Raw genomic sequence first — 21471 nt, forward strand, 5'->3', positions numbered from 1 at the left:
CAGGCAGGAGGGCAAACATAGTGTCCCATGTACAACAGAAAGGACGAGAAGGGCAAAGAACAGTTCTATTTTTCTCTCCAGTGTTGTCAGGGAAAGACTGGTGAGGATCACTAACAGGCTATTACTGATGGGTCATGTGAGCGTGAAATAATGGCTAAATGAGGTCTCTGACATTAGCAAGTGGAGATGTGAGTTTTAAGCAGTCTACCTCACTGCTGTAGAAGTTGTTTGGTTTTATTCAAGGACACCATTATCAGAATGTTTACTAGGCAAAACAAAATCAAAGCCTACCATTTAAAGCCCAGATGAAATGATTTAAAATTAAACATATACTAGATGAGGTTGCAGAGTGTCCTAGTAGTTCTGTGCTCTCTCTACTGCTTTATCTTTCCAAAAGTGTCCAGCACCTTGCTGAAGAGCAGTAGTATATTTGCCTAACTCTGCATGGTAAAAAAAATATCTAGACTCCACTACCTAAATAAGAAGAGGTATGTTAAGATGTGAGATCCCTTAACTGTGTTTTGTTATATTTTACTATGGCTCTCATTCATTATTGCACAGAGTGCCTGCTGGCACAGGATTCAGAGATGATTAGTAGGCATATACATAATTACCTGAATGATAATTAATGCTGCAATAGAATTTTTCCGGCACAACAAGATGATGTCCTGTTTCTAATCCACACTGGTCTGCTTATTAATTTTTTTTGCATGCAGAATAGCCTGGCAACTAAGGGATTTGGCTCAATCTCCTGCTGCAGCAGATCAGTGCAGCTCTGAAGTTAGTAGATGCAGGGTGATTGATACCAGGTAAACATTTAGTTCATGAAGTACAGGTTCACTAAAACATGCTATATAAAGGTGGTGTGATTCAAAGATGTGGAAAAATTCTTTCTGGAGGAATAAGCTGAGATAAGACTGGAAAGCTTTGCTGGACTGGGGGTAGCATGGAGCAGGTTGTTTGCATAAAGAATTTGATGCCAAATACAGTGTTTACCTTATTCTAAGTTCCTCTGCATCTTTCTGTCCTTTTCCTCCTCAGTCAGTACTTCACTGGATATAACTATTAATGGGACTTACTTTTCTGCTCCACTGTACATGATAATTTAAATAACTGTTAAATGTCCAACTGCATATTGTTAACCCTGATAAGTATAAAGCTGGAATCTATTCTGAGATCAAAACTTGTGAAACTGGGGAAAACTTAGATGAAAGAATCAGACCTTCGCATTAATAGCTATATCCAGTGAAGTAATAACTAAGGAGCTCTATACTATCCACAGCTAGATAATTGTGAATATTTTTTGAAGTATTCCCTCTCTCCCCCTAAAATGTGAGAGAAATCGGATTTCCCTCTGGACTGCACAACTTTAATTTGTTTGTAATACTGAAGGAAGATTCGTTTGAACAAGGATTTTGGAACACATTCACTGTTTATTTAGTGTGGGAGTAATAACTCAGTGCAAGTCAGCCAGCCTCTGCAAAGAGACAATTTTGGCATTTACTGCACCCCAGTCAAGGACTCTTCTGTATTCCCTGGGTTTCAGTAAATACTGTCGGCCCCTGAAGCTGGGCATTTCATACAAGATCCAAGAGCCACCTAAAACATTGAGGCAGCAGATCTCAGGGAGATGGATGTAGCCTGGGACTGATGGGCAATCATCAGTGAACTCCAACATTTGGCCTTGGAGCTCCTCTTTTTCATAGAGCTGAATCTTGTGGGAAACAGAATTCTGCAGTCACAAACGCAGCAAAAATGTAGGAAAGACAGAAATTTAACTGATTCTGACATTACTGAACAAGACAGATGAACAGAAAAAGGCAACTTTCCCAGCTACTATGTGCATTTCTGAGAAATTGTGTTCTAATCTGGAGATGGGATTGTGAAGAGAGTCACTGTTTTGAAGCTAATAGAGGAGGTTTACTTCTTACCCACATGGAGGAGCTCAGGAGTGCCAGCAAATGGGTATGATCACATGTGTGGTAGGAAGTAAATGGAGGATGCTTTATGATTTGAAGAAATGGGATTTATAAGGACTCCATATTGTGACAATAGAAGAAAATGTATTCATGTGATTTTGAGATGATCTGTGGCACTGACTCGTGACCAAGCACGAATAATGTGGCCTTTTCAGAATTATGCTACTAAAAGACATTTACCACATTACTCCATATGCTCCCATTATACACTCGTGCGCAGGCAATTGCCATGTGGCAAACTGCTGAGCTATGTGAAGTGTTCCTGCTGCTATGGCTCACACTGTATAGTACATCTCACTAACCAGAAAAGTACTTTAGCAAGTATTAATTCTTTGCCTGATTTTAACCCACACAGCTTTTATGTTAGGAAAGCCGTACCAATTGCAAATCTGATTTAACATGTTCTTCTGTTTTTGAATCATAACATAGTACGGTCATATGCAAGTTGCATACATGAGCCCACAGCAGAACTTTATATCAACTGGCCCTGCTAGCCCTTCTCTGGGTAATGTAAAAACATTCTCTACCTAGAAGTAGTCACTCAGCTTTCTTTTAGCATCTCCAAGATATGAACAGGCCCTGGAAATAGCACTGATATTAAACAGATTATTTCCTTAATCTCTAGTGAAACTTTGCATTGCCTTACTGAACTCTGCCTGTCTCTCGAGTTACTTGAAGAGACTGTATAATTATATTCTTAAAGGATAAACTATACTCAATTTCTTAAACTGTGATACACTTCTAAGCAGTACTCACTTATAGGATTACAGGGCAAGACCTGATGGAGTTGCAGAGACTGAACCACTTCTGGAAGTCAGAATAGTCTCCCCTTTTTAAAAGTACTAGTGTCCTGAGTAATTGGGGTTCTCATAAACCATCCAGCTGCCTTTTTCCACCTGGATGGAATTGCATTGTTTCACATAGGACTGCAGGTCAAGGTGGTCACTGCTACATTCATAGCAGTGGCCCCAGAAGCTCTTGTCTTCATAAAACAAATGATCTGCAGTATAAATATTTGCAAAGACTCATAGTCTATCCCAGTGTCTGTGTCAGAGCAGGGTACTGGCATACTGGGGCTTCCACTTACCTTTACCATGTTTGGCAGTCTGCTGAGGTGAAAGCCGAGAGCTGTGAGCAAACACTGTGGTTGCTTTTATATACCATAGTCCTAATGCTGTGCATCTGCAAAAAGTAACACAAAAGGGTCCATTCTAAGCTTTGGGGAGAGCTCATGTTTTGTCTTTATTGTAGTTATGGCATTTATTGCATTTACCATGTGGCAGTCTTGTTTTTCTGGGTTTTGGGCTGCATTTGCTGATGCTAAGTGCAAGCAAATTATTGTGTAACTGTGGAGTGGACTACACTTTCAGCTGGTATCAACTGTTTCATGTGGTGCACCTGACCCAATGGGGGATTTGTGTACAAGAATGGTTCCTTACAGAACCTCCTTTGCCTGAAAGCTATCGGACTCAGTGGACCTGAGCAGTTTCTGGTGTAAGTCTGTTCCTCTCCTTCCCCACTCTGTGTCAATTACCTCTTGCTTAAGCTTGTTGCATGGTAATCTTTCCTTTTGTGAGAGCAGAAGAACTTTGCTTTAATTTCAATACTTTGTCATCCACTTTATCCTAGAAACAGGAAAAGTCTCCATCTCATGTGGTGGTGTTAGCTTTTGCCTACTAATCCCTTCTATTGTGTACAGATTTTAACACAGATGCGTTAGGAGGAAATAGTGATTAAAAGTTTCAGTCCCTTCATGGTGTGTGGTTAAGTGCTGCATCCCTGAAGACTAAAAAGATTGAAATCAAATGGTTCTTCTTAGATGTTTATGAGTGTATCTGAATTACTGGCTAATGTTGTAAATCAGTTTGGGTCAGTTGGTTCAATTTTTTTCCTTTAAAAATCTGTTTGAAAAGTTCAAAGGGAGCAGGCTGCATTAAACTCAAGTTGCTTTCTATCTGGAACCAGGAAGGATTTTTGTTTAATGCTAAAGCAGAGTGTTTTAACACTAAAGCACAGCTAGTAGGTTACAGAAAACCATATCCCTCCATTTTGGAACTTTTCTTCTGTCGTTTTTTTCTTGTTTGGTGCAGGGCTGAAACAAACCTTGACTTGTTCTATTCTGATTATCATTTTCTTGCACCTAAATCTTAGACTCTTAAAAGCAAACTTCTTCATGGAATATGCAAAGTTGGTTATACAAATGTCTTATATCACCAGTATGTGAGGCTTCAGATCAAAAGAAACTACTGCACTCCAGAAACAGATTTATAATCTTATGTATTTAGGGAAACTTATTCAAGCATGTAAAGATCTTGTCAACATGATTCATCAGTTAACTTGGCATGCAGATGAACACCTTTGTAGATCTAATTTATTTAAAAGAGTTCTATTTGCAACTACATAGTCTCCACCTTCAGTGGAACAAATGACTGTTTGTGGCTGTAAGGAGGGAGAGCAAGGCAAAGTTTGGGAGATTTAGTGGAGCGCAACTTTGCTTATGAGGTTTCAGGCCAAAGAAAAGGACTTTCAGTGCTGTAGCAAGAGAAGAAAGAGAAAGACAAGAGTGTCTTCTGGGGAAATGGATAGGGGGAATATGGAACCTCTGCCTTCACATCCTTCCACCACAAACCACTCCACTGATGTTGGTTTTGACTGTATCCTTATTAAATGACAGGGGCTAATGTGCACTCACCATTTCCAAACAGGTTAGATATACCCTCCTGTTCTCTTTAGTATATTCAGCCCTATTCTTCCAAGCTTTCTGGGTTACCTCAGACCACCTGCCTTCATCCGGTTGGATTTCCTTGTCATGATGTTTGCTTGACTGTTGTATTTGACTTGATGTATTGTTGCTATTACTGTAAGTACACTGTTCAGGGCTTGCTTTTTTTCTGCTGGCGGCATGGGTTGCTGACCCGGACTCAGTGGAACTGCTAATAGGCAGTGTGAGCATGCAAGAAATACTTAATACAGAAAGTTAGTGCAAAGTTGTCACAGTGCTTTAATGTCACATCTGACTCTATTTCAAAGTGTAATCCCTTGTGTATAGAATCATAGAATCATTTAGGTTGGAAAAAATGCTTAAGATCAAGTCCAACTGTATGGCAAACTGGTGGGTAGATCTTTGGGATGATGAATGATGTAGAGAGACAGTTACTGCTGCGTGGATTGCACGAGTGCTTTGAACAAGGGATGTTAATGCAAGTCCCCATGAAAGGCCATAAAGTCTAGCCCTGGATGTCTTTGGCAGCCACATCCCATACTTGCTTCACATAAATGGACTATGTGTTTAGCACTGGCAGTGGGAATACCTGTGTGCAATTACCTGGCAGATCACTTCCATAACAGCACCTGACCTGGTGACAGTCTGAGCAGAATTTGGCAGTTTGTGTTCTCTCTGACTCTGCTTTGCTGCAAACAAACTCCTTTTTGGAGCCAGTGTGGGCTAGTTCCTGTTTTGAGCACCTCTAACCATTCTTAGATACAGAAAATGCAGCAGAGATGCTTGGTCTTTCAACCATGACTCCCCTCATGGAGTCAGCATCCTTTACATTGTTTTAGAGAGATTGAGTAAAACTGAATTTCTCATTGCTTTGCTTCTGGTATTTGCTCTTGTTGCTGGCTGCCTCTTGAAGATATATAGCCCTATGCACTTAATACATTAGATTCCGTCCTGACAAAATTGATTCTTTTCAGAACAGATTGGTTATATTTTTGTCCTACAGAAAAACCAGCCTCTTTCTTACACAAAATGGGTATTTTGCCATTCCAAGGTGGATGCTAGATGTTTCCACCTGACATTTGACTAGGAAAAAGCTCTTCACCAAAATGAGTGAGAATTTTCAGAATAGCTAGAGAATCAGTAGTGACGTGTCTGAAGTCGGGATTACTGTAGCAGAAACGAAGGGGAAATCGGGGCTTGCTTGCATGGGCAGTGCTCTAGTAACTGGCTATGGCCTAAAGACTCTGACTCTCAAGATTGTGTGGGGCAATTTAAGAAGTTAGCACCTCTGGTCCCGCAGGCAGTATGTTTGTGCCTCAGCTGCTGTGTTGTTCAAAGCCAAAAGAGTTAGCTGAAACAATCTGATTTCAGTGTCATAAACTGGGCTGTGAATTGCAGTATCAAGTTGCCACCATGAGTTCTGCTACTGGAGTCAGTCTCTGGGGTGCAATGGGCAGCTCTTAAATTGCCAAAGGGAAAGTGGATGATGCCCTGTTCAGTTCCCCACTTGCTTCACAAGGCCTCAGTACCGTGATTTCAGGTACTTAGAAAGAAGAGACCCAGAATGGTCTCTTGCCTTTCCCACTGTGGATACTATTGCAGTGCAGTGGTAGGCACCAACTGTATGCATGTGGCAACTGGTGCTAAGTGTGCACGTATGATCAGAGGTCTCTTCTGGGTCCTGTAGAACAAAATTTGTATATCTCCTCTGAGCTCTGAACTATGTCCATTGCTTTTTGCGTAGCTGAGAAGAGGATTTAAAGTTGTCCTGGCTAATTGGTCTGGTCACAGCAAAACCTTTTTTTTATTCAGGAGACAATATAGCTCAGGAAAGGAGGAAATTTCAGTCAAGGTGGCAGAAGACTGTCGTTCACCAATCCCACTGTGCACACATCTACAAGCACCTTTCAGCTCCTTGATTTTGGCTGTCTGAAAATGTGAACATATGAATGGCAAACCATGATCTGCTGGCCTTGATTTTTGTGTGCAGACAATCGGACACCAGCCAGCCAACAGGGGAGGGAGTAGCGAAGGGGCAGGTACCTGCACTCTGAAAATGAAATACTGGTTTTATGCTTGTTAGCATAGCAAGTTTTCTGTTGCTTACTCCTCTTAACTCCACCAGCCTTATCTGTAAAAACCAGGAAGCATTAGCCAATGAAAAGTGAAGAACATGGCAGTACTCTAATAGCAAAGGCAGCACTGGAATAACATGGCTAATCACCTATTTGTTAAAGTCTTACTGTTTATTTTATTGCAGGTCAGTGAACAAAAATCAGTCATGAGATGTTAATCTCTCTCTAGCTGTTTAATCTTAACCACCCCCTCGCCATTGTTCTCTTACTCACGTGCCCAGCAGCAATATCCCCTCCTCCCCTCTTGTAATGACCTCATTTCAAAGTACAATTTATCTCTGCTTTGGCTTTCAAGGGGTCAGCCTGATGCTGTTTGAGTTGGAATGAAATTTGCTCAGGTCCTGGCACTGGCTGCTCCTTACTGCTCTACTGAATTTGTTTGCAAGAACAGAAACCTCTGTTTAGAAGCTGATGGATGCTCTGAGCTCCAGGAATGAGCCTGTGCTGAATGTGACAGGTCAGACCTGTCCCAGCAGTGAACACAGGCCACGGAGGAGAGGTAAGAACTGCTAAATGGGATTGGATAGTGCATTCCAGTAATCCCACTTCCTGCAGAGTGAACAAACTAGGCCAAAACAGCTGGTGCTACAGAAATGCATGGCTAAAGAGTTCCTGTGTAAGGGAGGGTGATGTTGCTGTTTATCTTGAGTCCCCTCTAGCCTTCTAATCTGACTCCCTGGGCCTTGAATTTTGGCTCACATGCTTGAAAGGAAAGTGGGGGGGATGCATGGTATGGCCGAGAAGCCCCATCAATATCAGCACAAAGACTCACCAGTTAATCTGTAATTTCTGAATGTACCAAGCTGTGGTTAGGTCTTTCCCCATGGACAGCTCAGAATTGAAAGGACAAGTGTTTACAGCAAAAACATTCTATTTTAGACCAATTTTAATAGGAAATTTGTGATATGTTAAAAAACAAAAAAAGTGTGAACCTGGTGAGCTGAAAGCAAGCTTTGAGTCCATGAGGACTTCTAAAAGACCCTTTGAATCTGTGATTAAGTTTAACCATTCCCAGGCTTTCTTGTGTAGTGCTGTCTTTTGTCATCTCCATAAATGGGCTCAGTGACTGAGAATTGGTGGGCAGAAGAAGAAAAACAGTTTTGCTTCACAAGTGTTTATTGGTTTTTCCTTTAGCAGATATTTTGCATTAGAGTACAGGACCATCTCCAAGGCATGGGTTAATGCAGCTGTACAATATGTGACCATACTTTGGATGGATGTCTATCCTTTGGCTAGAAGTAGCTGGGAATCTTCATTTCTATCATTTTTATATGTAAAGAGCTCTAATGGAGTCTCTCTACCCTGCAGTTAGTGTTAAATACACCTCTCAGCAGTGAACACTTCTACTACCCCACTGAGCCCTGAAACTTCTATGAAATTAAGTAGAAAAAGTCCTATAGAACAGCCTATACTGCATGCCCAGGCTTCCAGCCAGAGGAAGAGAGGTATGTGGAAGGACAACCACCCAACTCTTTTCCCAAGGTAGAGTTTGTACAAGCATGAGGATTGTCACAGCCCCTCTAAGAAATGGGGAGTGTTCTTGGGCAGCACAGCATGGACATAACAGAGGCAAACCATTAGAGACCTACAAATGGGGAATGGAAGACAGATAGGCTTCAGTGCTACACTGGCACTGCAGGGAGAGGCTTTTTCTTCAGCTGAGTCCTTTAAGGAAGTAAGAAAGCAGGATGGTTACAGGGGAGAGCTGAAAAAAATGGGATCATCCTGAGAGGCAAAACCCTCATGTCACATGCAGGGAAGCTCATTCCTGCCCCACTCTGGATCATGTCTGGGAGTTGCACAGCACTGTGGACAAGGGGAAGTGTGTAATCCCTGTCTCTGAAGTGCTGCATCCTCTCTTTCGCTATGTAAAAGTAGCACGGTGGGTTGAGAAGCAGTAGGGACGCACTGGGAAAATGTAAGCTCCCAACACACTGGCAGGGAAGCAGGAGAGCTGTGGCTGAGGGAAGAGGAGGGAATGTCAGGGTCTTGGCTACAAGATATGAGGGGTGGAAAGAAAGGAATGACTGCTAAGATTTAAAAACAACAACAAAAACAACAACAACAACAAAAGACCCCAAAACACAAGTCGCAAATGTATTACCAAAGCTAAGGTAGAAGACATCAGTTAGCTCACCTACAGCTAAGTGAGGTACATGAAGTCTGGGTCTTTGTTATGTCTTTGCTTCTTTTGCATTCCTTGCTTTTGACTCTGTTCCAGGCTTCTCTGGAGTGATTTCTTGTTTTGCTTCTGTGGCTCCCTGCAGGATGCAAATGTTAGTAAGCACAAGCACAGCATGCAGGGCTGAATCCATCAGGAGAGATGGGGAGTGCATGGCAGAGCAGCTTCCCTCCTGCTGTGTGACATGTGATGCACATTGAACTCAGGGCTGTGGGGGAGCCCCTTTACTCGGTCAAATCCAGCCCTGCTGCTGGAATGTTTTCTTAGCTCTCCTGCTCAGTGGAGCTGCAGCAAACAATGGGCTTTAGCAAATCATGGACAAATAGAAAGGCAGAGCGTAATTCATGTACATGCTAGGCTAATCTGACATTACTGGGCTCTTTATGGAATCAGGTTTTTGTTAATTTTTTCAAAAATAGTCTTCAGCTGGTTTTTTTAACCCAAAAGTGATAGCAGTGAATGTGTTTTGCAGGGATACTTAGCAGAAGAGTGCCTTCCGTGTGCATGTTGAGTATTACTGGAGTTGACTTTCCAGCTCATGAGTGACACCTCCTGCCAAGGTGTGATACAGTTGCCATAAAAGTACAATTTAGGATTGACACTATGTTATAGATTAGTGCTACTATGAAACATCTCATGCTAAAGAGTGCTGAGAAGGGCAGACAAGAAAGGCTTTGCGTGCTCTCGTGGCTAGAAGTGCTGCTCCAGCTTTGACATTCAGTGGTAGTGTTGCAAAAACAGTTTTACTGGCTTGTGTGAATTCTTCAGACCTACTTTGTCAACCTGTTGCTTTCGTCTAGTCAGTGAGTCCAGTTGCTTGCTGTCCTTTTTAGCTCTACTTGCTGAACGTGGGTTGGTCTTTTGATATGCTGCTGCTGTCTGGTACTTGATGCCTTGGGAGGGAGAAAGAGTCTCGCATCATCTTGAGCTTACAGAGTGGCACCAGGCTGGTTTACAGACCTACTGCATGGGATCAGTTGCAATACATGGTTGGAGGTAAGGGGTTCCAGCTTGAAATTCTTTAATGCTCCTGAAGTTACTTTCATTTTTGCTGCACTTGGAGAAGAAGCAGAGAAGGCGGCAGGGGGTGGCTCTTTCACTGGCCAGTAGCATAACTGACCTTTGCAAAAGTCCTACTATTAGTCCAAGCTTAAGAACAAACAAGTGATTGTCAGACATGAAGGCTGATTCTACTAGAAACGTGTAATCTTATTGTTTACCTCACCTTGAGGAAAATGCTCCTTTTGCAATTGTCATGAACTTCAGGAACCTGAGCTAGACACTATTTCTAGGCTACAATGAGAAAATGCCTGTACCTGCTCCCCCCCATACCCCCGCAAGAGAATAGGCGCAGACCAAGGTTTACACTATCCATTCCACGTGCAGCTGTTGGAGCTCAGCAGCCTGTAACTTGGTGGCTCTGCTGGGACAGGTGCTGCTGCCCCATGTCCTTCCACCCTGGCCTTGTGGGATTTGGGCTGAAATGTGCTCACCTTGCTTCCAGGCATACTCTGCAGCTTCAGGGGCAGTCAGCATGGCAAATGGATGCAGGGAGAGCTTGAAAGGTTGAATCCAGTGGTCCTGGAAGGACAACAGCTCATAGATTAGTATGTCTGCAGAAACTATGTGCTAAGCCAAATGGGCATATGCTTTTGTGGTCAGTGGAAAGTAAGAAAACTGCTTCAGTTTCTGCTTCAGAACTGATGGATAAATTAGCACAGCTTTGCTGGCAGTTTTTGTCCTGGCTGCTTGGCCCACCCTGCTTCTTGAAGTGCCCATCCCCTGCCCAGACATTTCAGTTGTCCACACAGTAGCTGAACTGCTGCATTTTATAGACCCATATGTACTGGTGCAGCGTGGGGATTGTGGTCTGCCATAATATTCTGGCAGGCAGGATATCAGCTGTTCACATGACAGCTCCTGAAATGCTGGACAATGGGGTAGGAAACTCTGAGAAGCAGCAGGCAGTTGGGATAGCAACCATTATATCCATCTCAGACTAGGATGTCCCTTCTCATGAATCGGAAATCTTCTGGACCCTAATTTCCCACTGAGATGTGACTTAGTCTTCCTATGTATCTACATATCTTGGTAAAGCTAGTGCTTGATTTTCAAGGAGATCTAAGCCAAGACTTCAAAAGTGATGGAGGATAACAGGAATCTCCACTTTACTTTGATGGGAAAGGGCGGGGGGAGAAGATAACCAAACCTGAGATCCACAGAAATTGAATTTTGAGATGGGCTGGATTCCAGCTCTTTGAGTTGAGGACTCTTAAGGAGGCACAAGCTGTGCCCCAAGAGTTACTGTTAATGAAAACGGTAGATTTAACCTCTTAAACTAATTAGGGCTTTGCAAAATAAATTACCCTTCGTTTCCAAATTCAGCAAAGCATTTCCGTTCCTTTCTTATAGAGTGGGAATAATCTTAAATCCATGATTAAAATTAAGCAGCGTTGTTGGCTTAAATAGAAACTGGATATCCTGATAACAATGGCTTATCTTCCTCTTCAGAAAATTTTGTAACTTTGCTACCTCATGACCGTCAAGGAAGTATCCCTGAGTCCACTAGGGGCAGGATCTAGGCAAATGCACAGTAACATGAGATGAACAGAAAGACTGTTTCTGTTCTTTTTTTGTCTCTGCTTGCATAATATCAGAATATAAATCAAAGCTAAAAAAACACTAACACCCTCCCCCCACCCCCAGAAAAAAAACCCCAAACCACCACGGATAACAGCATGAGTAGCTGGAAACCTTCCAAGAAAACATCACTTCTCTGCAGTGTATGGTGTGCACTCAAAATGGAGATTTCTAAAAATATCCTGGGTTGGAAATTCCTAGACAAAAGGATTCCTGCCCATAAGAAGCACAACAGTAAACATATACAGCATAATGATCACAGCAACAGGAGGGAGAGCTGATCCACCCACTTATCCCAGGAGCAGAGGGGAAGATCCCTCCTTCAAAATAACATGTTTTGAAATGCCCCTACATGGCATCTAGTGACATTTCTAGTTCTTGGCATGGGAAAATTAAACTAAGAGAGGTTACGGCCAAGGCTGTTCTGATGCACCTGTGAGCTGGAGTGAACTCTAGTCCTTTCTGGACACCGGGTGGTAGTCCATCATTAATATTACAGCTAAGCATGACAGGTTAAAAAACACCAAAAGGTGCACCAGAAGCACTGTGAATAACATGTGAACCATCTAGTATAGTCTGATTACAGTTCCACAGCAACTTTTAATGGTTGCTTGGGAAATGTCAAGAAAGTCTGTGTTACTGAAGATAAAATTTATATATTCCAGCACAAATGGTCTTTCGTTAAATAGCTGGGCCAGATAGAATACTTTCTTGTGACTTGAGTCATGAATTAAAGATTATAATACTTCCTCTATTTTTTAAAGGGCAATTACACTTACATGGCTAAAGATATGCTGCTAGAGAAACTTGCTCTGAACACAGGCAAGGCCCTTGTGAAGCAGGTTATATCTCCATGGACGCTGCATAACCTCCTTCCCCACTCCACATTAGAGGTAATTAGAGCACACTGGTGGGAATGGTCTTCTGTAAAGCACTATGCCAAAGGCCCAGGAGCTGGGTTACATCTTAGTGTGGCTGTGAATAGTTGGACTGCCCTTTTCTTGCCTAAGGTAGAGGAGGAGGTGAATAGTTCATCTTTTTGCTCTGTTCAAAGAGAGAAGGCTGGAGCTAGTTTGCTATTACTAATGGGGCAAAAGGGGCAAAGGACTTGAGTTTAAAATGTAACATTTTTTAAAAGGCACAGATATTATAGGATCCAAATGCATTATGCCTTTATGCAGCAGGAGATTCCTTCCACTTAATCGCTCATAGCACACCAGTCTAGACAGTAGGCTGTTGGGAGAAGGGGGCAATAGCTTACTATCGCTATGGCCAAAGCTAGGAGTCACTGGTACCACTGAACTGGTACCTCTTCTTTGGTGGACTCTCTCAGATCTAATGGGCAGAACACTTCAAAAAGTGTGGAGTGGATTCTGCAAGGTGTGTGATGCTAGCAATGATGAAAGCCTTTTAAGTATGCTTGGGAATGGGACCACTTTAAGACTGGGACTAAGTATAGGTATTAGTGTCAAGGCAGGATAGGATTCAAGAGTTTTAACTGGTGAAATCTCTACAGGGCCAAGATGAGATCTGATCAGTAAAGCTGGAGTATCTATCTCCTTTTTGTCTACTGAAGGCTTTTTTTTTTTTTTTTTAATCCATCTGGTTGCTCAGTTACATTTGCCTGCTATATCCAGTTTTGCATGGACCATATACGGTTTCTTTTTCTGGTAGCCTGGGGATAATTTTCAGCAGAGGTCCAACAGAAGAACAGCACAACAGAGCCAAAAAAGCTGCTTCTGCCCTTTGAAGAACAAAACCATCTCCCTGAAGGTCAGCCACTGAAGACAAAGAGCTTTTATACGTCTGTGCTTTCCCTGCACCAGTGCTTTGTTTGCTTGCGTTGGCAAAGTCCCATGCCAGTGTGCAGGTCAGAAAGGAACCATGAAGTCTGTGGTCAGCCAGGCATTTAAGCCAGAAGGAGGCATGCCAACAAAATGCCTTCATAAACCTCTTAACCCAGGAGCACATCATTCAAATATTCTAGCATGCAATGGGTGGCTTTTTAGACTAAAAAGATGGAGCAGGGATTTTAGAAGTAACCCTTATGCTGCTAGAGGTTTCTGATCCCAGTGGTGGTGTAATGAGGGAAGCATCAAGAGGTCAAACTCTAGAGGTTAAATATAGTAAGCACCTTTCCTCCCCTGCCTAGTCTCAACTTCCCTTGTTTTTTCATGGTTACATTCAGTCCGTCCCAATTCCTTCTGTGAGGTGATGGGTGGCAAAGGAGTTTGGGCTCACGTGCGAATGGTTTCTGTCTGGTGTTTCTCTGTACTTCTCACTTTTCCTCTGTGCTTTTGTCCCTGCAGGCCATGGCATGGAGGGAATGCCTCCTTCCAAGACCATGTCTCTCTTAATCGTCACCGCGTACGGCTCCTTAAAAGTGTCCTCATGTCTCCTTCCCTAGTAGCTGCTGTTCTTTCTTAAATATGTTTGAGTAGCAGTGCCATGTGCTCCTCTGGCTGAAGTTTTGGGTCATGCCTGGCTGCTTACACGGGTTTCTGAGCTGACTGGCACAGGACAGTTCATGGTCTCCTCCCATATAAGTCACCACTGCAGCCCTTGCTGCCTAAACACTGCCATTTACGCCTAACACAGCACTGATGTGTGAACCTGCATGAAAGCAGTAAACCCTGCAATTTGTGCCCAATATAAATAGAAAGGTATTTGAACTGGAGATGCAGAAGTTGTCCTAACATCTAAAACTGCTCAGGTCTTACAAGGTCCCTAAGACCTGATGGATCATTCCACACGAAGGTTTCATTCCCAAAGAGCAGGGATGTGACTTGTCTGGAAGGTCTTAAACAGTATTGGATTCCTTTGTTTATGTAAATACACTCTTAGAAATCTCAGGTGAAGGGAAGCAGGAGGCACACACTCTGCTGCCTGTCTTGAGAGCTGACTAGACCCAAACAACTCTGGTATATGGGCTGACAGCAGGCTGTGTTATCAGAGCACCATGCCCAAGGAAACATAGCCTCCTTCTCTCTGGCGGCTTTTAAACTGCAAATAATGACCGAGACTGTGCCACAGATTGACTAGGACAGAGATTAAATGACTTGCCCAAAGTCAGATAGTCTAATCAAATCTGCAAGTCAAGGTAATGTTACCTCTTCTCTCTGCAATAACTGACCTGTAAAACCTTGTGCAAGTTTTCTGCTACTATTGTATGATTTGGCACAAGGGTACTTCCAGACTCTAGAACATCATTTCCCTGCAGGTACACAGGTAACACACATGACCCTGCAGTCACAGAGTTGCTGCTTTGTTCTGTTTAATCTGTATGTCCACCTTCCATAGGACTGCACTGCACTGCAAGTAAAAATTGGCTTAGCACTGTTTTCTTATTCAACTCTTTTTCACACTGCAATAGAGGGAGAATTTAAGGCTCTCTGACAGGTGCCATTTCTGGTCCTTTACTGGGATCCAGGAAGGATTCCTAGGATGTAGATACTGAATCTCCTTGAACAGTGTCATGTAATGCCTATGCAAGTGTCAGAGTGCCCTTCTGAGAGCTGGCTTCTGTAAACATAGCACTGATTGAACCTGGCTAAACACGATCCCAGATTAAGACCTGCAGTGTTGGCACACTCTGCTAAGCAGCATACAATAGCTTACAAAAAAACCCATGGAGGTATGGCAGGAAGTCTCTGTCTTGCAGGGTTGAAGGTCTTTAGCCAAATTTCACATCTTTGGTTCCTCTGACGAATGCCTTATCTCAGACCTACAGCATACTTCCTTAGCTGGAAGATTTATCAGTTCACAGGGGAATAAGAACGAGTCAAGGAGACCACGAAGGATCTGTAGAGTCCATACGAAAGAGGAGGGCAGAAAAACTGTAGCAGAGGTGGGCTATGCAGGGAGAGTTTTACTGGCTTATACAACTGCCTACAGGGTATACTTGCCAGCAAAGCAACTTTGGCTCCTCAGTGAGGCCAAGCAGTGCAAGGCAGCACTAGAGGCCAGGAGCTAGCAAAGGTTAGGTATTGTCCCCTGATGATTTCTGGTTTGCAACCTGAGTGGACTGGGCACAGACAAAGTACGTCTTTGGCAGCCAGATGAAAATCCCAAAGGAAAGTGCTAACTTCAGATAAAATTCACACTGTTGTACCTAGCCTGTGGTCATGAATGCTACCTACATGCTTATATTCTGCTGTAACAAGGAGATATGTGAGAGTTTATTGTAGGATGTTGCCAGCTATCATCCATATATCCTCGATGACTGCTGGTCTAACAGTAGTGATTGCTTTCCATAGAATGAAGTCCCTTCCTTTATTAGTATGGGAGAGCTGGAATAAACAGTAGCTATAATAGACCCCCACACAATATGATCTGCAAGCAATTAAGAAAAGTGCTGCACTCTGCAGCTTTGACACACACCCTCAAGACTAGCAGCATGAATGAAGTACCCAATGGATAACCACAACCGCACATGGTGGCTTTATACATCGTTATGATGCTGAAAGGCCACCCACAAGGCTCTGAACTGTAATGGCAAATGTGAGAAGGGAATAGTTCCAACAGCTTACTCTGAGTGAGAAGAGAAATAATCCACGTGTGGATCGCATTCCTAGAATGCCAGCCCTATGCACTACATGCTGGACCAGGCCACTACAGGTAAGAGATCTTCACTCAGACCCTATTAGAGATGCTGAAAAACCAACAAATCACTCACATTTGCAGAGCTCTGCCAGTGTGTGGCTGAGGGCCTCATGCTGTAAATCTCAAAGATCTCTTCAATAGGAATGCTGTTCTGTGAAGGCAGGTAAAGAGAGAGGTTCAGCTCTCAGAAGTAGTATTCTTTGAAGTGAACGTATGACATCCAGCTCATACCCCCTTCCTTTGATCTCTGAAACAGCTTTCACGTGAACTCCTAGTATTGTTTCATGCTGCTAGTTCAAATCTATTGAGATCTGGTCCTGAAACTTGCTCACCATTTTGCACTTGGGTGAGACAAGTAACTTACACACACAGGACCACCTACTGAAACTGCCTATTTTGTTTTCTAAGGCTGAGCAAAACTTAATGGCTACCTGATAAAAATGAGATGGATTTGTAATATTTGCACTGTCTGTATACTGTACTTTCAATGAACAAAGACATCCAGGGTACAGGGAGTGTTTCTAGACTGCTGCCATGGAGCAAAAGACATTGCTGTCTTTCTTGCCCTCTTACCATTAATATTCCAGCATATGAAGATAATATCATAGCTTCTCTCTCAATTCGGTTGGGATACATGTATCGGTTGTGAGCTGCAAAATTCCTGTATGGTGTTTTGAACAAGAAGATTATTAGCCTGGTGTTATAAATGCAAAAAGTAGTCCTGGGCTAGATTCACTGCTGCTTTTACTCCATTTTCACACTGGTGTAACCCACTGCAACAGCAGGGCCTTAGCTTTGCAATACTCACATTTTCTCTCTTGTCAGTGCAGTCTGAGCATCCATGTCACTTAGCCACAGCAATGCAACACTGAAGGCTAAGTTGTAATGGACCTGGAAAGACAAAAGAACCTTATGTGTTTTGTTTTACTGTAATTGCTTGACTGAGGGATGACAGAAAGACCGGAGGAATGCAGGGAAATGTGAGCTGGAGCCCAGTATTGTCTCAGCTACACTGGGTACCTCACCAGTTGTAAGACACTTGCTGAGGTTTGAGGGGTTTTAAACACAGCCAGGAAGACTTTCTCAGCTTACCTGAAAGATGTTTTGTTATGCACACACAGCTTTAGTTTGTGAAGAATTCCCTTTGGTTAGTTGACCTGAACTTTATCAAATGTCCTCTGTGGATGAGCTTTGTCTTGCTGAAAAATCAGCAAAAACTTGAATTATCCTGGATACATTACACCTGGGTGCTATTCACAGCCAATCTCTTTAGATACTCGTTGCAGTAATGGGCTTTTATTGATCATTGTAGGAACAGGTTACTTAGCTGTACCAAACAGCCATCCTTCAGAGTTCTCAGTAGCCCTGCAGTTAAAGAGGATAGGAAATATGAAGTCTGGTGATTACCATGTCATCTAGAAAGGTGGGCTGCCTTTGTCCTCTTGGATCAAATTCATTTTCTCGTAGTCTGATGCCAACATAATCTCCCCTTAAAGCAAGAAAATAACTCCAAATTAAAACTGGTTGTAAGCAATCCGGTGCATAAGAAATGTAGTAGATGACTCTAAAGCTAGTGCAAGACTGGGGCTAAATTTGGTATGATTCAGGGCTAGGAATCTGCTGCAGGATTTCTCACAGACACCTCTTAAGTAGGAAAGTTGTTAGTTTTCTGCATCACTGCTAATCTTAGCTTCCCTCAAACCACACTGCTGTCTTCCCCAAAGGCCCCAAAATATAGGAAGAAGTACAAATATGAATCAAGTATTTGAAGTCTGGGGACTCACAGAAGGATTTCACTGTACAGCCAACAGACTGAAAGAGATGCTTCACTGGTGCTTGTTCTTCTCATTCAGGAGAGGCCTGATTCTGCAATCTTTCCTCAGACTAAGTACTACTGATCCATGCAGGCAGTCCTAGGGTAGATGGGCATAGGACTTGTATGGAGTAGAGGGGACACTGCTTACCTCCCCTAGGAGCTGTCTGCTGGACACTCCTGCATCAAAGAGCATGAGACACTGCTGCATGAACTAGGAGACCCCTTACAGACAGCAGCTGCACTGGCTGCATTGCAAGGGAGAAACTCTGCACCTCCCTGGTCATTCCCACTGACACAGAGCAAGTTCTGGGCTTTGACATCTCTACTGTCACATATGCAGTCAGGTATCATGCTGCAGACTGTGGGTAAGAAAATGAAGAGCACCTCAAAGGAAGTCTGCTCATACTTTCCAGCAAGAGAAGACTAAGGTTTTACAGTTGTCATCGAGCTAGGTCATACAACCCTTTGCAATGAGAACAAGTCCATCTCAAATGCAAAGGTGGCAGTTCTGAGCAGTTACTACTTACAGGAGTTTTTCAATCTCTTTCTTCAGGCGTTTTCTTTCCATACTCTAGCTGTCACTGTAACATAAGCTTAGTGGGATCTAGGAGAGAGAAAAGTGCATCCTACCAAGTATCTCTGTCAGTGAGCAAATCTGAATCACAGATAATGAGTATGGGACACTTGGAGACTCCCTACAAAAATCTGGTCAAAACCGTTTTCTAAGTAAGATTACAACAGAAGCTGAGAAAAATCTAGTCAAGAAAGAGAAGACAACACGCACAGTACTGAAAGTGAGGGTAAGGAGTTTGGTAATGGGAAATGGGCAGAATAAGCCCATTTAAGATGAGCATCAATCTTGAGTGTCAGCTTGCAGGTTGCTTGCATCCCCATCACGGTGATGTATATTCTCTCATATAATGCAATCTATTGATTCTGAGTTTCTTAGCACATGGCTTGCTCTCCCCACTCTGTAGTAATCAGACCTCTGTGGTACAAAGAGGGGATGGACTGGGAAGAGGACAGGCTGGAAGAGATGAGGTAACAGCTGGCCTGACAGGACACAGCAAAGAGAGAAGACAGCACCTGGCCCACCAATTTATTGTAATATCAAAGCGCATGCTTCACTCCTCTGCTCCATAGTACACAAATGACATACCTAGTAAGCTCTCTCTGTCACTGCATATTGTCCCCCTATTCTCTCTCTCATACCTGTACACAAGAAATCACGCACTACCTGTGTCAGCTGTTGGAACAGGCCTCAGGATCGGGGTTTGGAGCCTCTCTGACTTCAGGTATCTATGAAGAAGAATTCCCTCTTGATGTTGCTGTTCCTTTCTTGCCTCTGCCACTCAGTTTGTGTGCCAGGGAAATTAGGCTATGGCTTCACGCAAGACTGCAGCTTTCTCCTGTTGCTTAGAAACAATGCTGCTGAGCTGAGAGAAATTAAATGGCCCCCCCCACCCCCAAACCAACAATACACAGAAGAGGTTAAACCTGCACCTTCAGGTTGGTTTATCAGTTTCAAGCTAAATGATCCTTTTATACTTCTAGGCATTGAGTTTCACTGCTGAATGGCTAGTTGGAAACATAGAAGACTTGCTAACAAGGGAAGCAGAGACTATTCACTGGGTTTTCTGATGGATCTAATTGCTTGTAAAAGAAGCTATCAGCTTCCACTGTTCCAGCCTTCCACCGTATGGAACGGTGAAAAACTAGACCCGATACCCCCCAAGAGCCCATCCAGGGTTCTATTTGCAGTGTTTGTGGCATATAGCGAGGATCCTGCTACTTGTTCTTTCATCAATGTTATGTTTTTGCTTACAGTATTAGGAGAAATTCTAACAGCCAAGAAATCCCAACACGACTTACTAAATTCTGCTGTTGTCCTTCCAAGGGATGCAGGGCATTTCTTGCACAGGACTGCTGATGATAGCCAATGCATCATGATGACTAACAAGTCAGTGAGAGGCTATTGGATTTTGTAGATTAGGAAGGTTTGCAGGCTATAGTTCTGAATGGAATGAGCCATCTGTCTCCCTGGCAGATGTTATTAACTTATTACCTAGTAAACAATAGGAATGGGTTTATGAGACATGATCATAATGTTGCCTCTCCTTGTGATGGCCTAAGGAAACATAAAAGCAAATGTATTACCATGAGACATAGATGTTTTCCAAGAAAGAGCCTACTTGGTATTTACAGAATTTGTGCTGTGCTTTTTCTTCCTTATTTCACCACTCTCTTTCCAAAGCCCAAGCTTTAGGCATGCGCCTAGGCAGGTGCAAGAGGTAAAGGTAGTGGACACGGTTCTGCCACCTACCATGTCTTTGGCATAGCAGTGGAAAGCCAGGTGGGCAGCCACTGGGGGAGGGCTGGAGTTTGGGAATGGCCCCTCCTAGCAGCAATAGATGCTTATGGCCATTCTCCTTAATTCTATGGCAAAAGGAGCACCAAGCTTAGCACTTCCCCACCTTTCATTCCAGCTGTGAGGCTTGTAATCAAGTTGGATCTGATTTCTGAGGGCATCCGCCTGGCAGGCATCATGGCGACCCCATGTCTCCAGTAGAGCTGCTGCTTGTTTGCTCTGCTTTGAGAAACGCAGATCTACTGCCTGCCTTTCCTCCAGTTACACCTACCCAGGGCTTATCTGCTGGTATGGCCAGGCGAGTGTGGAAAGTGACCTTCACAAAGTGGACATAGCCATACCAGGACTGAACCAAAGTCCTGCTAACCCAAACCCTCCCCTGTGATGTAGCAAGGGTGATACCCTGATGAAGAAAGTGACATCCTGAAATGAGGGTGGTCCCTAGCCTTGGGGTGAACTGACCCCTGCTGTTTCCCCCAAAGCAAGAAATGCTTCTGTGTCATTGCAAGGCAGGGAGGGGGAGTGGCACTGTGATTTTGCTCTTCCTGGTGAAAAAAAAATCGCAGCCGCTAGTGGACGCCTGGGGAAGAGACGGAAGTTTCTCAGTGTATTTCCCCATTTTCCACTGATTTGCAGCTCAGGACCTTCTTGAGCAAAAAATGTTGTCTTGGCAGTTAATAGCTGTTGCTTGTTTTTTTACTTCCACAAATTTGTCCAATCACTTTTTGAAACCCGAGTAATTGACATCTGCAATATCACCTGGCAAAGATTTCCACTGTTTAAATAGGGCTGCGTGGGAGAGTGTCTCTGGTTTTAAGCTGTCCACTGTTAATTTAATTTGCTGACCAGTGTGCTTAATAAACTTAGTAAATTAGTAAACTTAGTACGATCAAGTTTAGGCCCCTTGAACTGTGGAATTTGTCATGCATGGAGCACAGAATATGTATTAGAGAAGGACACTTAAGTCTTTTCCCCACACCATAGCACATTTAATGCCAGTCATGGGTTCCCCAGAGCAAGAAATAAA

At 43.3% G+C, this 21471-nt stretch overlaps 2 protein-coding genes across 11 annotated transcripts; both read right to left on the reverse strand.

Moving 5' to 3' along the window:
* Positions 1–1456: 1456 nt before the first annotated feature.
* On the reverse strand, positions 1457–3001 carry LOC128144064 (gamma-crystallin D-like; the record flags this gene model as incomplete). Its single annotated transcript, XM_052792367.1, is given in 3 exon segments — positions 1457–1732; positions 2748–2824; positions 2827–3001. Coding segments are annotated over 3 exon segments (528 nt in total), but the record flags the coding sequence as incomplete, so codon positions are not given.
* C7H2orf80 (chromosome 7 C2orf80 homolog) lies at positions 2920–20113 on the reverse strand. 10 transcript variants are annotated; one of them, XM_052791335.1, is made up of 13 exons: positions 19949–20113; positions 19314–19491; positions 18604–18680; positions 18225–18435; positions 17668–17749; positions 17069–17151; positions 16834–16921; positions 16334–16411; positions 10512–10599; positions 9793–9911; positions 9497–9570; positions 8974–9093; positions 2920–3161 (listed from the first exon to the last, which is right to left on the reverse strand). In XM_052791335.1, exons 5-13 carry the CDS (start codon positions 17668–17670, stop codon positions 3029–3031), a joined length of 786 nt encoding a protein of 261 aa, XP_052647295.1. In that variant the 5' UTR covers positions 17671–17749; positions 18225–18435; positions 18604–18680; positions 19314–19491; positions 19949–20113; the 3' UTR covers positions 2920–3028. The 10 variants fall into 10 exon arrangements, with proteins under 10 accessions (XP_052647295.1, XP_052647291.1, XP_052647293.1 ...); XM_052791331.1 differs by lacking the exon at positions 18225–18435; XM_052791332.1 differs by lacking the exons at positions 2920–3161; positions 18225–18435 and adding an exon at positions 7935–8501.
* Positions 20114–21471: the final 1358 nt, after the last annotated feature.

The sequence above is a fragment of the Harpia harpyja genome, chromosome 7 (genome assembly GCF_026419915.1).
Source record: "Harpia harpyja isolate bHarHar1 chromosome 7, bHarHar1 primary haplotype, whole genome shotgun sequence".
In the NCBI taxonomy this organism is placed as follows: Eukaryota; Metazoa; Chordata; class Aves; order Accipitriformes; family Accipitridae; genus Harpia; species Harpia harpyja.

Bases quoted from the DNA above. Each gene is read 5' to 3' on its own strand.
- C7H2orf80 (XM_052791331.1), bottom strand. From the start codon at position 18,644: ATGGAAAGAAAACGCCTGAAGAAAGAGATTGAAAAACTCCT. The intron at 16,922-17,068 runs GTGAGTATTGCA...AACACCATACAG, and splicing joins GCACTGACAAGAGAGAAAAT to GAATTTTGCAGCTCACAACC. The intron at 10,600-16,333 runs GTGAGTGATTTG...TTGTCCTTCCAG, and splicing joins ACTGGCAGAGCTCTGCAAAT to GACCACTGGATTCAACCTTT.